Here is a 15,464-nt window from a genome sequence, read left to right as displayed (position 1 = left end):
CCGGAGGATGTTGGCGTGGAAGGATTAACAAGGAAAATTGATTTTGTTGTTATCAGAGCGGACAATATTGCATTATGGTAGAAACGGTAATTTAACTTGCTTGTGCTGAAAATCCTGGTTAGTAATAGCTGTTTACTGTATAAACTCGGTTTATTATATAAACGCGTATAATCGTTCCTTATAAGTAGTAAACTGATGAAACATATACAGTTTCAGTAAAAGAATTATTTCTCGTTTATTATTCCTTCATTAGAAAATTAAATTTTTATATTTCTAACAAGTTGGCATTTGTGAGGATGACATTTGAATTTCTATGGAAATCCATTATTAATATTATTAGAAATTTGTTAACTTACCTAATTAGAAATTTTATATCAACAGAACTTACTTAACAGAAGTAACAAAATATTGGAAAAATAATGGATAATATGTGTTCGAAGTAAAAATACTAACTCATGAAATTTTCAACAGCATCGACGTGTTTTTTTGAAGCAACTTGTTCAAATAATTAATTTTCCAAATTTCAGACGAGCCAGTAGTCACCCTCGAGTTGGGTAGCAATCTTAATTTAAGTGCCATCCGAGAGGGCATCGACGTTTACTTCGAATGCAATATCAGATCGAATCCATGGGTCTACAAAGTCTCCTGGCAACATAACGTAAGTCCATATATTTCCGTACAGTTATACAGAAAACGTATAACGAATTCGCCTCGCGGTTTCGGAATCAATAATTTAGAAACGAGAACGAAGCTTAATCGAAAGACGAGATAACCGAACGGGTTGCGCACCTGTGACGCAAAGTTTCCGTTTAAAATTTACATGCTGATCCGAGACGAGCAGAAACCGTCGCGTAAGCGTTCCTCACCAAACTAATAGCTGTCGTTCATGTCGATAAGAAATTTATCGACGAGTTTTCGAGTCGTCGACGTAACCCTAAGTGGGACTGGTTAACTTGTTAGGACTCGTATGTCTTATCATTTATTCTTCCCCTTGCTTATCTATTCACGTTCGAATTTAAATTATGGGTATTTACTACTAATTATGCCAACCAAATATGAATGAAATATCCTTCAATTTCCCGGTTATTCTAAAGTTTCATTGCGATTAGAGCGCACCAGTTCATGCGGTTCCCTTGTTAGACGTAGTTCATAAATTTCCTTGATTAACCGTGGATACAGGGCAACTAGAGAAAACGAAGTCAATTGTTCGTTAACCGATCCGATCCTCCAACGATGTGGAAATGTACAGCAATCATACCGCGAGGATTTGTTTAATTATTACTTGTGCCAATGAACATGCTTTCCTATTCAGCGTTAATGTTTGATATTAGCGCATTCAATCCATCGCCAGTTGTTAATGAATCACAAACACATGCTGTCCTACTTATTGTTAGTATAATAATGCAAAACATATACTCTGTATATTTTTCATCGCGAAAGATCTTTGAACAATTTCACGCGAAAGATGATTTCATGTGTGTAAAATTGATGTTTGCCTTGGCAACGTTCAATGGAATATCTTGTATGCCATCGTAAGATATGTTTGTACAGAGTATTTCTAAATTAAACGATCAAACTCTGCCAATTTGTTCTGTAAATAGACCCATAAATGTTTCGCTGAAAAGCCATGGGAAAATGATTGGCTATTGTTGAAACTTCACGTTACCCTTTTTTTTTTTCATCCTTCGTTTATATAACATCGTTACACTAGTTTTATTGAAAAAATACACTGGAACAATTTGTGTATTTGAAAGAAATAGTGATAATTAAGAAATACGCCCGAAAAATTTATTAGATCCCTGAATCAGTGATCCGAACACCATCGCTCGTTTTACAAGCGCTTATACCCCGTGTCTGAGGATCCTTTCAAAGAAATATAATTTCGCGCGGAGCGATTACGATCTCTCTGTCACGGGAGGGGGGGAAGGGCAGATTTATTTAAAAAGAAACGCAGACGACGTCGGTGCCTTTTGTGTCGATATATTGCCCCGAGTTCCATAAATATTTCTTCGCGCGTCTCCGGATCATAATGTCGTTGTAGTCGCGGCTCTTTGTCGATTCTTCGTTTGATTCGAGGACGGGACGAAGAAGATTTCCGTAGCTGCCAGTGTATTTCGAGGAACATTCGAAGGAGGTTCCCGGGGCTTGAAAAAAGGACCAGGAACGGAAGACATTGTCGAAGACGTTGAGAAATTGAAAAACTGTCACCACCCTTCGACCTTCATCGCGCTCGTGTTTCTCGTTTCTTCTTTTTTTTCCGCGATCGACGCTTCCCGTCAAATCCGAGGAAACATTAATCATCGAGAAATGGGTATACACTTCAAAATTACCTGCCGATATCCCCCCGTGAAGAAAAGGAGAACGTTGTTACGCGACGGAATTGATCCTCAACGACACCGTATTCGTTAAGCGGTAGCTCTCGATGATCTTACCATGCTGATATCTAAATTACCCTAATTTGATGGTTATTTTGTAAGAGAGACGAAGATAACTATATTTTTGTATCAATTTTACTAAAAATTTGTGTCCTAACAAGTTAACAAATCCATAGTTTAGAAATATAAACGATTAGATTTTTGCAAATTATTAACTCTCGAACGGCGGATCATGGAGAGAGACCTAATTTTAAATACAGGCGATACACATTGAGTGGATTAGATTTATCTGTTGTATGTTACATTGATCCCTCGAAGATACCTTATCCGATCGATGGCATTGTATCTTCGATTTTGCAATTCACAGGGCAATCCGTTGTACCATAATCCAGCTACGGGAACAATAATCAGCAATCAAAGCCTGGTATTGCAAAGCGTGACTCGCAGCAGAGCCGGGATCTATACTTGCATCGGTAGCAATCAGGAAGGCGACGGAGTGAGCAACCCTCTGAATCTGGACATCAAATGTGAGTATATTGGTTGGCTGTTCATTTTCGATTGTAGTTAGAGGGGGATATCACGGATTTCAGTGATTTTAGAGCCCGTTATCCGTTCAACCATCACGAATATTGGAATAATATCGCGGAAATATTTCATACTATCATTGAAAATGTACATGAAGCTGAAAATCATGAAATTGTGAAGAGCGACAGCAACTAAGTATTATAATACCGGTTGATAAATGATCGATGTGTATTATAAGTTCGAAGGGCTTAATTGATATGCTATTTCGAATTCTGGTCGGTTTTAATTGATATATCATTTAATTCTTGATAATAGTTATTTGACATATTGTTCCGGATTTTCAATGAAATCAAAGATAATGTTTTATTAAATTCGCTAAATTATTTTAAAATAAATTTGACGCGGAGAAATTACCAAACAAACGAGCGGCAACAGTAGCGTAGCACGTTCAAACGTTTCTCTGCAACAACATCCGCAAAATTAATTACAAATTTTTTTCATTAAGAGTTTCTACGATAACGTCGCGTTGACCTGATCTTCGCGAAAAAAAAAGGAGATTTAATTAAACCGTGGAGAAAATTGTTCAAAGGAGTGGCGAACAAAGGGGAAACAATAGAAAAGTTCGATATTACGAGGTGGAACAGTAAATATTTTTATGTCAACCCTTGAACAACAATCGACAACGTTTACCACCGCGTTCATTAAACCAGACCCACCACTCCGCGACTCCCCTCTCTTCTTTTATTCAAACATCCTTCACTGCAATATCGCGAAACAGATCATTTGCCAGGACAACTGAAAATGAAATCGTGCCCGTGGAACCCTTTCAGCTATGCAATTCGCGTGCAACGAACCAGAGATCTCTGGTGTTTCCGCTTCGCTGCGGAAATATTTAGAAAGTACGTTTCGTTTCGTTTCCTGTAAGCGACATTATACAACGACAGCCCAGACGTCGTTACGTACCTCTACCTGTTCAAACAGACGCTCGAAACGGATTGCCAGTCGGGGGAAAGGAGATGGCAAAAAGCTGTGTGTCGTGGCCGCTAAAACGCGTTTCAAGAAAACCGAATCGTAATAACACGCTTTTACCACGTAATGAAACGTTTAACGAGAGAGAGGGAGAGAGAGAGAGAATAAGAGAACACGCGTAAAGCGAAAATTCCAACGACTATCATGAAATTCCGCGATACAATACCGTTCGCGATGTAACGTCGTTTCTTTTTCTGTTTAACAAAGTCTCTCTTGTTTCCCAACGTCATTCTCGTCGTTTCGAACGACCGAACATAATGGAATCGCGTAATACGACGGTACTTTTGCACTTTACAATGTGGCTTTAATACTTGGACAATTTGAGATCTGCACTCAATAGTCTTGAAGATTTATAAGAAATTTGATCATTTATACAAATTATATATTGATTTAGTTACGAATTCTATAGGGAAAGTTCATTATTCGGTGATGTCTGATCAATGGTTTACCTATACTACTTAAAATCGTACTACTGTCAGACATAGAAGGAATCTATTACTGGAGCGATCAACGCCAGATGCTTTCAGCTTCAAAATTGAAAATAAATTAGTAGAATAAATAAATAAAGTGTAGAAGATAAACTGGTATCCTAAAAGATGGGTTTAATGCTCCAAGGTTAACCCTTTGATGACGAACCATGGAGAGATGCTCAATTTTAATTTCCAAACTTAGCTTTCGTTTAAAAATTCAATTTAATACCCATTTATAAATGATTGCAATGTAGTATTCGAATCTGAGTGTGCCGAATACTTATCAGAAATCTGGAATCAGAATTTCTGAGAACGTCTGAATTAGCTCGTGGTACGAACCGATTAAACCATCATGGTAATCAATTTTTCCGGCATTCTGTTAAACCAACGATCCTTCACTCACTACGGTAATCTCTCATTCGATGGTAGAACGATCGATCTTGCCGCAAACGTGTCGCCGCACGGTTTCCGCGCGTGTAGGCGTCGCGCTCGGGCGTTACAAGCGTAATCCGGTGTCTCAAGTGCTCGTGTAACTTACGATCGGCTGACAGTCGTCGGTCTTGCCTCAGCCGTCCATATGGTCGGGCTAGCGAATCAGTGTGTAATGGCCTTAACGACGGTAAACTGGCACGGCTAATCCGCTGGACCGCATGGCGGCCGCTCGTACACGCTTTGCAACTGCCCGACCATCGACGAGGACCCGGGTACCGTTCTGACACATGCCGGAATTCGATGGCTGCGGCCATGTAGGCCGGGTTCAACCGGCCGTCTCGGCCAGTTAAAGGAAGTCGAGTGTCGCGGTGTTTGATGAGATTCGAATCGTGCGGAACCTGTATACAGGGAACGCGGTCGGATCGCGCGGAATTATATGCGTGTGCCACGTGGACGTTCCGATAGATTCGAACCGGAAACTGCAGACCATGCGCGAGCTATGATGGACGAGAATGGGATGCTTCTGTACGCGAGAGAGATTTTGTGCGATTGGAATGTACCAGGGTGTTCGTTGAGAAAAATATCTTTTAATTTTCACTTTTTTATTGAAGAGTATTAATCGGTTGATTCTATATGAGATTCTATATCAAACTAAGTTTCATATACAAGAAACCACATTTCGTAAGACGAACGCGTGGGCGTAACTCGGTGTCACTCTCCTGCACAGACATTAAGGGTCGCACTAAATCATTACAGTCGGTTTATCGGGGAAATTTGCATAGGCGCCATATGTAGAGAAAGCTGCACGTGTATGCAAGCCGGGTATGCAGCGTGCATCGAATCGACCGGTTCTAGAGTAACACCTATGCATCTCTGTTGCATCTTTATTGTAATTGAACTGAGCGAGTTCCTAGCGAATTATTTGTTTTTCGTTGAAAGGACAGAATCGTATGGACGATGCAACCTCCATGACGGACCGTATCAATTTTGTTGGTTAATTGTTACATCGAATTACCCGAGGGTCTAACGAAGCGGACCGGTTGAAGACTAGGGCACAGGGAGTTAGCTGGGTAATTGTTCCAGGAAGACGAACGATCGGCCAGTTCCCGACTAAATAATAAATTTCGTTTCCGGAGTTCCGTGCTCGATGGAGAGTTCGAAAGTTGCGCGCTCGTTGGCAAGTTTATTAAGCTGTCGAAGGTGTTGGGTAGGTTCATTAACTTGTTGGATGAGACACTTCTAAATTAGAATAGTGTTTTATGCGTTCAATATCGTAAACATATAAAAATTAAATAATATGAAAATATTATTAAATAGTAGATATATTCATTGAGAGAACCCGAATTTCAATTTATTTTCATTTTCTAAGTTCGAAGATTTATATTCATTTGAAATTTTTAATTAATTCGAAAATTGCACTGTATGAAAAATTGCATTTCTAACAATACACGTAAATTGTCCGTCTGGCTCGCGATTCTGACCTTTTTCCGGTCTAAACGATTCGCCCTTAGAGAGTCCGTAAACCGTGTTACACGAAAACAATGGACGGCGCGAGGCGAATTAGCGTATAACGAGGAGCATAATTCGCGGGATGAAGTCGTTTTCTCCGGAACGAAGTGACTCCGGCTCGACGGCACTCGATTCGTTCGCGTTTCCTTTTCAGCCTGGGTCACTTCTCTATCGCTTTGTGTTTCGCCTGGTGATAATTTACATGCAAATAGAAGCTGGAAGGTTGTCGTTTTCGGGCTCCATTTAGAGCGTCAACGAAGCTTAACGTTTCAATTCAGTTTTAGGACATATAATTACGCGCAACGCCGGTTTCTTCCTGCCGCGTGGTCCAGCGCGATCTTAAGCCGCTTAGTTGGCTGTAAAATGACGGAGGAACGCGAGACCCAACCGTGGCTACAAAAGAAATCTTGAATGAAATGCTAACGTTCACGGCGTTTAACCCGGGCGAAAAAGGGGTTTATTAAACGGGAAATAATTGTTGGATAACCGGTGAGAATTTAAGGTTCAGTTAAAGGTCGTTTTTTTTTCTTCATTTTTTACAAGCACCGTCCATGAAAAAAGTTTCATTGAAATAAATGGCCAAACGAGGCCACGCGAGTCACCATTGAAAAGTCCCTCGGTCAAGCGGACCGCTTGTTGCTCTGGAATAATTCTGATTGTTTTGCCGACGGAAGACGAAGTAGTTCTGCTCGAGTAAAGCATTAAACTCGCCGCTGGTGATTCTCGAAAAAGCACGTCGAGTTCGTTCGTGGAAAAGCGGTAATGCTTTTGGAATTTAATCCATCGTGTTTCTTGTAAAAAGTGAGAAAGTCGTAGAATTGTGGTGTGTCGGAAATGTTAGGTCGTTGCATTGTTACCGGTTGATGAATGGCTGCTGAACGACTCTTTAGTTCGTAAGACAGATCACGTGAAAGAATTATATATATTTAAGAAATTAAATATACGGTTGAAGTGAACAGCACTAGGTTAATTGTAAGTTCTTGCTGTTTTAAGTAGAACAAGTCAATCGTCAATCATACGCGGACGTTATATCTGAAATTCAGCATGTAATTTAGAATTTGCAGTGAAAATTTATTCTTATTTAAAACCTTCTATGCACAGGGTCATGTTATATTTAATAGCTGGATTAACTTTCTAAAATTTAAGTAGAACAAGTCAATCATAAAGTAACCGCGCGGAGTTCGTAAACCATTAAATGGTAAGAAATGAATGAAATCCTACAATATTAAAATATTTCACGTGCTTCTCTTGTTACATTCAATTTGATATAATTACAATAAATATCCGGATTTAAATAAAACACGATAGTCGTTAAACTTTTATATAGAATTTGCGGGTAATTAAATGTACTTCCATCGTTTATCAACTTCTCAACTATTTTATCGCATTGAATAACGAAATCAAAATTTTTTAATAATGCAAATGTGTACTGATGGTACACTGTCGATAAACGAGGGAATCCTGTGGGAAGAGGTATATGACAACCCTTAAAAATTCACAGTGCCGCGTCGCGACGCGATCATGTTCTTCCATGACGTCCTTAAACATCCAGACGGAACTCACGTCAATCAATCGTTACTCTATTTTTACCTAATTGTATTCGCTGCAAAGTAAAATTGAAACGACGCTGATGGTTTTTATGACTGACAGAATAGCAAGACGAGGCTAACTACCCAGCCGAAAATTTATTTTTAACCACAGCCCCGACGCAATGTGATTAATAATCGAACACATTATGATGTTAGAGGAGACAGCGTTAAATACCCGTTTCTATGAAACAGTCACCCACGATAATTTGAAGGAGAACGGACACCTCGCTAATGGTCTCGCCCGTCAAATTAATCGCTGTGTAATTTCTTTCTTGCCATTCCACTGCTCACTCATTTCAAATGCCAACGGATATACTCATTACTTAAAATTCGTATTCACTTGATGCGTGAAATAAAATTTAATAACATAAATTAAAAAGTACGATGAACTAATGTGATCCAGCTAATAAAATTAGCTCAGAAAAAAAAATAGATATCGATGAAATTAAAGAGGAACTTTTAAATTATACTACTCAATTTCAGTGGGTACCCTTATTCGAAATGATCATTATACCATCGTTGCAAGGATATTGTTTGACTCTTAAACGCATTCCGGGTCAATTCACAGAAAGATTGAATCGGTACAACCTCAGCTAGATGCATTTCTTTTTTCCTCGAATGTTTCGGGAAGATGGTGAACGATAAAGAGAGGTTCTCGGTTTCGTGACGTTATCAGCCTTCGTTAAACTTTCGATGTTCATTGAAAAAATTTCGAGCAACCACTTGGGGCTAATTTATTTCGCAAACGAGATTGCTTAAGTAGTTAGAAACCGAGGTCTTCGTTATAGGATGATCTCTAAAAGTTCGGATCCTTTTTACACTTATTATTAGATATCTACTATTCATTCGTTACTTGAATTTAAATACTTATTAATTACATCAATTTATTTAGAAGTCTCATATGGTGCATCATCAGTGGGAACATGTAAATTAGCGTAGAACGCATACGGTGCGTCATTACTATATCGTATAAAATTACATAGGACGCATACGGTGCGTCATCAATTGAATCGTGCAGAATATGATCGTGCTGTGTGTTAAAAAAATTTCTACACGCGTCTACGGAATAAAATGGGATGTATTATGGTAATCGTGGTAGCTCCGAGAAAATAAGAGCTGGGTTAAATTCAATGATCCTCGGCCCAGTTACGGGTGTTCGTTGATGCTTGCACGTGTTTGCGTATGCACGTTGTTCGAGCCTCCCTTAACGTGGTGAATTCCGTGCACGTACGTACTTTCGCGCAGTTTCTACCTTTGCGCGTCGATTAAACTTACCTTCTACGTATCTCTGCGCCTCCAGGATGCAGTATCCTCCTTTCTTTGACCTAATTGCCATTAATTTCCTGCTCCGCTGGAGCTAGTTTCGTTTCTGGTCTACTCCGAACCCTCCTTTCTACGTGTTTCTATTTTTTTTTTTTTTTTTTATTATAGAAAACACTTGTTGGAAAAGAAGTTGTCACTTTTACAATTTCAATAAAGCGTAGTTATAAAATGAAAAATCATTGCATTTAATCGTGATTAGATTGTAAGGGTAATAGAAATTCTTCTTATAGTCTTCGCGTTCGTCCTTAATGGCTTGCTCGTTTAAGGATACGCGAGGAGGCGTGATCGATCAAAGATTTCTTGAAAGAGCCGGTAACTTTCAAGCGATTAACATTTACCGCGGTTCGCCAGCGGAATACTGCAACGTATCAGCAGGTTGCATGCAGATATCGGGTACATTCTGAATGCTTGTGACTCGAGATGATGTATGAACATCGATACACCGGCAACGCCTAATCAGATACATTAATTAGCCACTGTTAATGGATATTGCGAGCAAAGCGTCTGCTACCAAACCACGCATCATACCGATCGATCCATTCACTTGGCCGAGTTTTGGCACGTCGCGTCGGCTTCTTCGTGGTGTGTTAAGGTCTCTTTAATCTATCATCCTGGCTGATCGACTTGGATAATTTCATAAATATTCTCTAATAATCTATATCGTTCAAGTCGCAAATCGCTCGAATATCATTTTATTTTCAACAACTTATTATTCAGTTTTGAAATTTCAAGCAAACAGTCTACATCGACATTTGGTTTAACCTAATGATGTTGGTGGTAATTAGTAGTTCTACATCTTACAACCACCGTAAAGTTTATTCTACTCGGCAGACTGAATGTTCCCGCTATTCACTCGATTCGAATAACTTGTTGGAATCGGAAAAGTTTGTTCCAATTCACTCTTGGATACGGAGGAAGTTAATTATTCTGTTTCAGTTCTTTTCCTATACACGTCGCGTACACTCAGACAAATGTACGATTCAGATGAATGCTTCTAAAACAAAACTGAATACTCTAAATATTTAGAATATAAAATATTGAATGAAAAATATGAAATAGAAAATTGAATTAAAATTGAGGCTCTCTCCATGGTACGTCATCCAAGGATTAAATAAACATTACAGGTAAAGGTAACATCTTCTAAAGAAATTCAGTGAACTCTCATCTGAATCTTTACTCTGGATTCTTACTAAAAAATTCTCTCTGAACTTTTTCTCAACTCACTGCTCTTCACCCTTAAAAAAGCTCACCTCTTACACCATAGCTTGCACTAGGTCATCAGCATATTTGTAGAGATAAAAAATTCTTCCTTATGCTAAAGCAATTTGCTTAGTAAAAAAATCTAACTTTATTTCGTATAAGAAGTCATAGTCCATCGATTGACTGGAATATCGTCAAGTTTCTAGACCTGTCTACCTTTGCAATAATATTATGCCGTCGACGAGTGAATTATGCATTCGTGCAACATAAATCCCTGTGATAGTTAGCAGAGACGCTTGGTACATGACGGGGCCATAGGCGATGCGTCATTAATGCTTAATGGACAGACATTAATTCGTTATTGTCAGTGAACAGGCCAATCGATAGGAATTTCCGACGTGGTCGTCGTAAATTTCTGAATTGTCCAACGGCCATATGTCGACGATCGAGACGACGGTAACACCGTTACCGTGGAAAAATCGGAACACCTGGAGGCGAATTGACGCAAAACGCTGGACGTCTCTTCGCTTCGAAAATTCAATAATATTGCAGACGCGAGGAGAAATCTATCGAAACGTCATTATGTTTCGAGACTTTATTCGACGTGTACAGGCATTTTTGGTAGTCTGACGTCTAGTTATAGTACAAGCTGACAGTGGATTCATTTTTAAACATTGCTGGTCAAAGTTCTTATAAAATAAATAAAAATAAAATATTTACTCATGTAGAATAACATGCGATGCACAAGGTGTGTCATCAGTTGCAACATGTGGAATGGTATAAGACGCATAAGGTGCGTCATCTATATATACAAAATGAACTACACCATCCAGCAATAATTAATTAAAAGTAAAGTAACGAAAGGTTTTGAATCCATGGAATTATTATTGAGCCAGCTGATCCTCGGAATTCAATAGCTTTCTATGATTGACATTCAACTGTGAGGGCAAGATGCAGAACGTTGAAAGAAAGAAGATACCCAGCGTAACCTGACAAAAGATCCCTTGTGACATCGACTCGGTACGGAAGTGTCCCTCGATTCGCCTAGAAATTCAATAATACTTTGTACGTAGAAGCGGAAAGTAAAGGAACGTGTAGGGTACACAGGGATGGTACATCGGTGACTGGTGAACCGGCGAGGAGATGCAGAGGGGGATGAGTGCAAGAGGGGCTGACCTTTCATTGATTAGATTACTCGGGAAATTCTGCGCGATATCCGGCACTCGTCTACCGTAACATCCGCTCTGTACGGACGTCAAAAACTTTTCCTACACCGTACTTCCGCGTGACTCGTTCCTCCCGAGACGTTGGATCGTTTCGATGGCGAAACGAATTTTTTAACGACACTTTGTTTCTTCTTCTTCTTCCTCTTCTTTTTCTTCTTCTTCTTCTTTGCAACAGTTTTACGTTAGCGGGAATGGGTCTTTCAGCGGTATTAAATTGTCGCCTATCAAATGGCCGATTTTCAAAGTCTGACACGATTTTATAATGCAAAAGTTTGCTGAAAATGAATGCGTAAACTTTGTAATAATACAAAGTAAAGTTCACGATGGAAGAGTTAGAATGTAACGTGAATTACGTATTAATCCCTGGACGGTGAATATATGAAAATATTCGTGATAATAATTTCAAATAATTAAAATGATACGATTATGCGAAAGTTCACCCGAATCGCTGTGATTGTGGATAATCAGGAACCTTTTGAAACGCAATCTCCTTCGATGGTGAGTTTACGAATATTCTCTGTTCGTGACAGCAATAAAGGGTGCACCTCAATGATGTTACTACCCTTCGAGAGAGTAGGTACCTTCCGATGCATATACTACATATATTATATACATATATTATGTATTATATGTTACCGTGAAATCTGATACTGCCTAGCTTGTGGTTGACAAGGACTTGGGAATGACGCACGAACATCGATTGTATCATTAATGCTTAATCATGGATAGTGCTCCATAATCGTGTTACCTTTGTCCTGTACGAATATTAGATACCAGTCGATCACTCATCGTCAAAGTTCTGGATCAAAAGGCTCAACTTATGTGCTGCTGTTCAAAGCTGTTCAGCCCTTCGAAGGAAATTCCACGACTAGACAGCCGATGAAGTAGATCGTTGACTTTACTAAATCATCGTTTCAAAAATACGAAATATTAGGTTTCATTGTTCTTATAAAATTTTTTATAACGAGCAAGAATAATTATCAGGTGATAATTGCAAATTATAACAATTTGAAAATTTCTTAATCTTCTCTTTTTGTTAAATTTTCAATATTATTCTATTTGCAATGCCACTAAAAATCGAGGGTTAAGGTATACGTAAAATTATTAATTTTTTCAAATTTTGACGCAACGATATAGGAATTTAAACTGAACGAATCTTTCGTAACTTTTTTTCAGTTACACCTGTCTGTCACCAAGGCCAGGCGAAGGTGTTCGGCGTGGCGCGACAGGAAACCGCAAGGATACCGTGCGAGCTCGAAGCAAATCCATCGGAAGTAACGTTCACCTGGAAGTTCAATAATACGATGGAAGCGGTCGACATACCTCAGGCACACGTCACCAGCGAACGAACGCGTTCCAATGCTTCGTACACGCCAATGACAGAATTAGACTACGGTACCCTTCTTTGTTGGGGTACCAATGATCAGGGGACACAACTCGAACCCTGTGTTTATCACATCGTGCCAGCTGGTGAGTTTTTAATATCAAATAATTATATTTTTTAGGTAATTGTAATCCCAACACAAGAATTTCGATAAAACTTTCTCAGAATGAAAGAGGACCATTGAGAATGAATGGTAACTATATTGAAATTACTCAATTATTCTTCAAATTAAATCAGCACGCCGGGGATCGATTCGATTAAATTAAATCATTTAACTACCTTGGATTCGTGTTTTCCTCTACTTGTCTGACCATATACGCGCTCATTCTACTTGTCTGCAACTAGTAAACACTACACATTTAACGTGTACTCTTATGAAATAAATAATAATTTTTGTTCCATTTATTTCATCTCCGATAAGATCGAACTTGAAACATTCATAAAGCAACGAATCATGTATTCTCCTCGAATGAAAGCGCGAACGGTGTTTCTCTCGTGAAATTTACATGGCATAGAAAGGAGGGAGGAAAAAAAGAATGCTTCCGCTATAGGAACATCAAGCAACTTCTTCGCGACATTAAAGCATTCATATTTAACGACGGTCAGTATTTCAAAAGCGTGCTTCACCGACGGATGATCCTTTAATCCAAGGAGAATTCGCATTACTTTAAGTGGTACGCGCGAACGCGCTGAAATAATACGCGTCGAGGAAATTGTGTCTCGGCGTAAGCCATCCGAGGGAAGCCCGACGGGAGATTATTTTATGGGGAAAAAACTTGGTTTTTAATTATGTAACAGACTGCACAACGGAGGAAATTAAGATTTTAGTAAATATAAATCGTCGAGATTTATGGAAGGAAAGAAGTAACCGGGTCTCAGGCGAGCTAAGTAATCCGGAGAAAAGCGTCTCTTCAGGGGAACGCTTGATAGACGTAAATTAGATTTAAAAAGTTTCCTCATTATGCAGATTAGAAACAACGACCATCACCTCTGGACTTCCGTTTCCGTATTTTTCTTTTTTTTTCGCTCTCTCTCTCTTACTTTGGTGTCTCGTTTCCTGTGTTTGACGACCCCTTAACGAGACGTAACTGAAAAGCAACGCTCGATGAAAGAATCGTTTTTTTCTCGATCGAATGCACGTTGCAAGTAAATCAGATTCAGAAAACTCGATAGTTGCTGCTATTGCGATTACGAGCTTCCATCGGAGTGCAGGGGCTACTTTGACTCGCAGGACTTTGTGCTTTAAACTTGCCTTTGCTAGTTTGATATCCTGTTTTCTTTTTGTCAAACTTGCTCCGCGATCATCGCTACCTTTTTTTCCAAAGAAATACATTTTCGAGAAAGATCGTGGACGATATTCAATTCTAACATCTACGACAAAGATTATTTAGCGAATTTAACACATTATTTGCTATAGGGAATCACTATTAAAAAGATTAATTTTCAAATTATTTGATATCTTACCAGAAAAATTAAAGAGTGTAGCTTTAATATTTGTTCGCGGGCGTACAGAATCATCGTAAAACTCGTTGAAAAATTCATAGAATTCCTGAGAATATCTGGTAGCAAGTTCAAAGTTCGAAAGCTTACAAGAGTTTGCGACTCATACAATTACGAGTCCTTTAAAAGTTAATAATGGTTTTTGGCGCTCGTAAACGCGAAAGGGTTGCGTACTCCTTTGATTTCAGAAACTTGTCTCGATGGAATATTTAGCAAACTCGTGAATTTGCGATTAGTTGTTAGGAAGCATCTTATGTCGTAGAATTGCAATATTTTTATTTAAAACCATAGGTACACTCACGAGAAGGAATTCTAAAAATCTTAATTTTTACGATAATAATATTAAAGGTAGTTTAGAAACAAAATATCATTTTTAATTATTATATATTGTAAAATTTAGTATGTAACTAAGAAATTTTAGTAGAACCCCGATTTGATCGTGAGTGTACCATTACCAAAAAATAATTTTAGCAAAATTCATATGATCAAATGCTTCCTATCATATCCTCTATGCAACTCCACTAAAAAATTGCTGCATTTCAAAAAGAAGACTCTAAAGTTCGTACAGAACGCGTCAATACGCGACAAACGCAGTTTAGTACCATTGAGGGCACTAAACCGCCAGTATAGCGCAATAAAAAGCGCTATTAAAGTCTTCCATGAAAGCGGGACATTCGAGGAGATGTAGCGGTCGAATATGGAGCGAAGACCTAACTAAACTGGTATCTGTTGATTAAAGACGACGAAACGTCGTCGTCTCGGGATGCAACGTGTACGTGGACGAACTCGGGAGTGTTTCTACCCTCTCTGTATTCCGTTTTCGTAGGAAGGGTAGACGTTTGCCATGCTAGTTTCTCTGACTTCGTGAATCGCGTCGCCTTCGGTCGTCGACGCAATCACAG

The 15,464-nt window shown here is 39.0% G+C and overlaps 1 protein-coding gene across 7 annotated transcripts in view; it reads left to right on the top strand.

The window, feature by feature from the left end:
• Positions 1–15,464, top strand: part of LOC114877542 (nephrin-like) — a 279,693-nt gene that overhangs the window by 247,469 nt on the left and 16,760 nt on the right. For all 7 annotated transcript variants that reach the window (XM_046288951.1, XM_029190231.2, XM_029190227.2 and 4 more), the window contains 3 exons: positions 528–658; positions 2,743–2,902; positions 12,855–13,148. In XM_046288951.1, the coding sequence (XP_046144907.1) occupies positions 528–658; positions 2,743–2,902; positions 12,855–13,148 (585 nt within the window). The remainder of the gene's footprint in view (positions 1–527; positions 659–2,742; positions 2,903–12,854; positions 13,149–15,464) is intronic.

Source organism: Osmia bicornis, chromosome 15 (genome assembly GCF_907164935.1).
Source record: "Osmia bicornis bicornis chromosome 15, iOsmBic2.1, whole genome shotgun sequence".
In the NCBI taxonomy this organism is placed as follows: Eukaryota; Metazoa; Arthropoda; class Insecta; order Hymenoptera; family Megachilidae; genus Osmia; species Osmia bicornis.
This window is presented reverse-complemented; position numbering and strand designations above follow the sequence as displayed.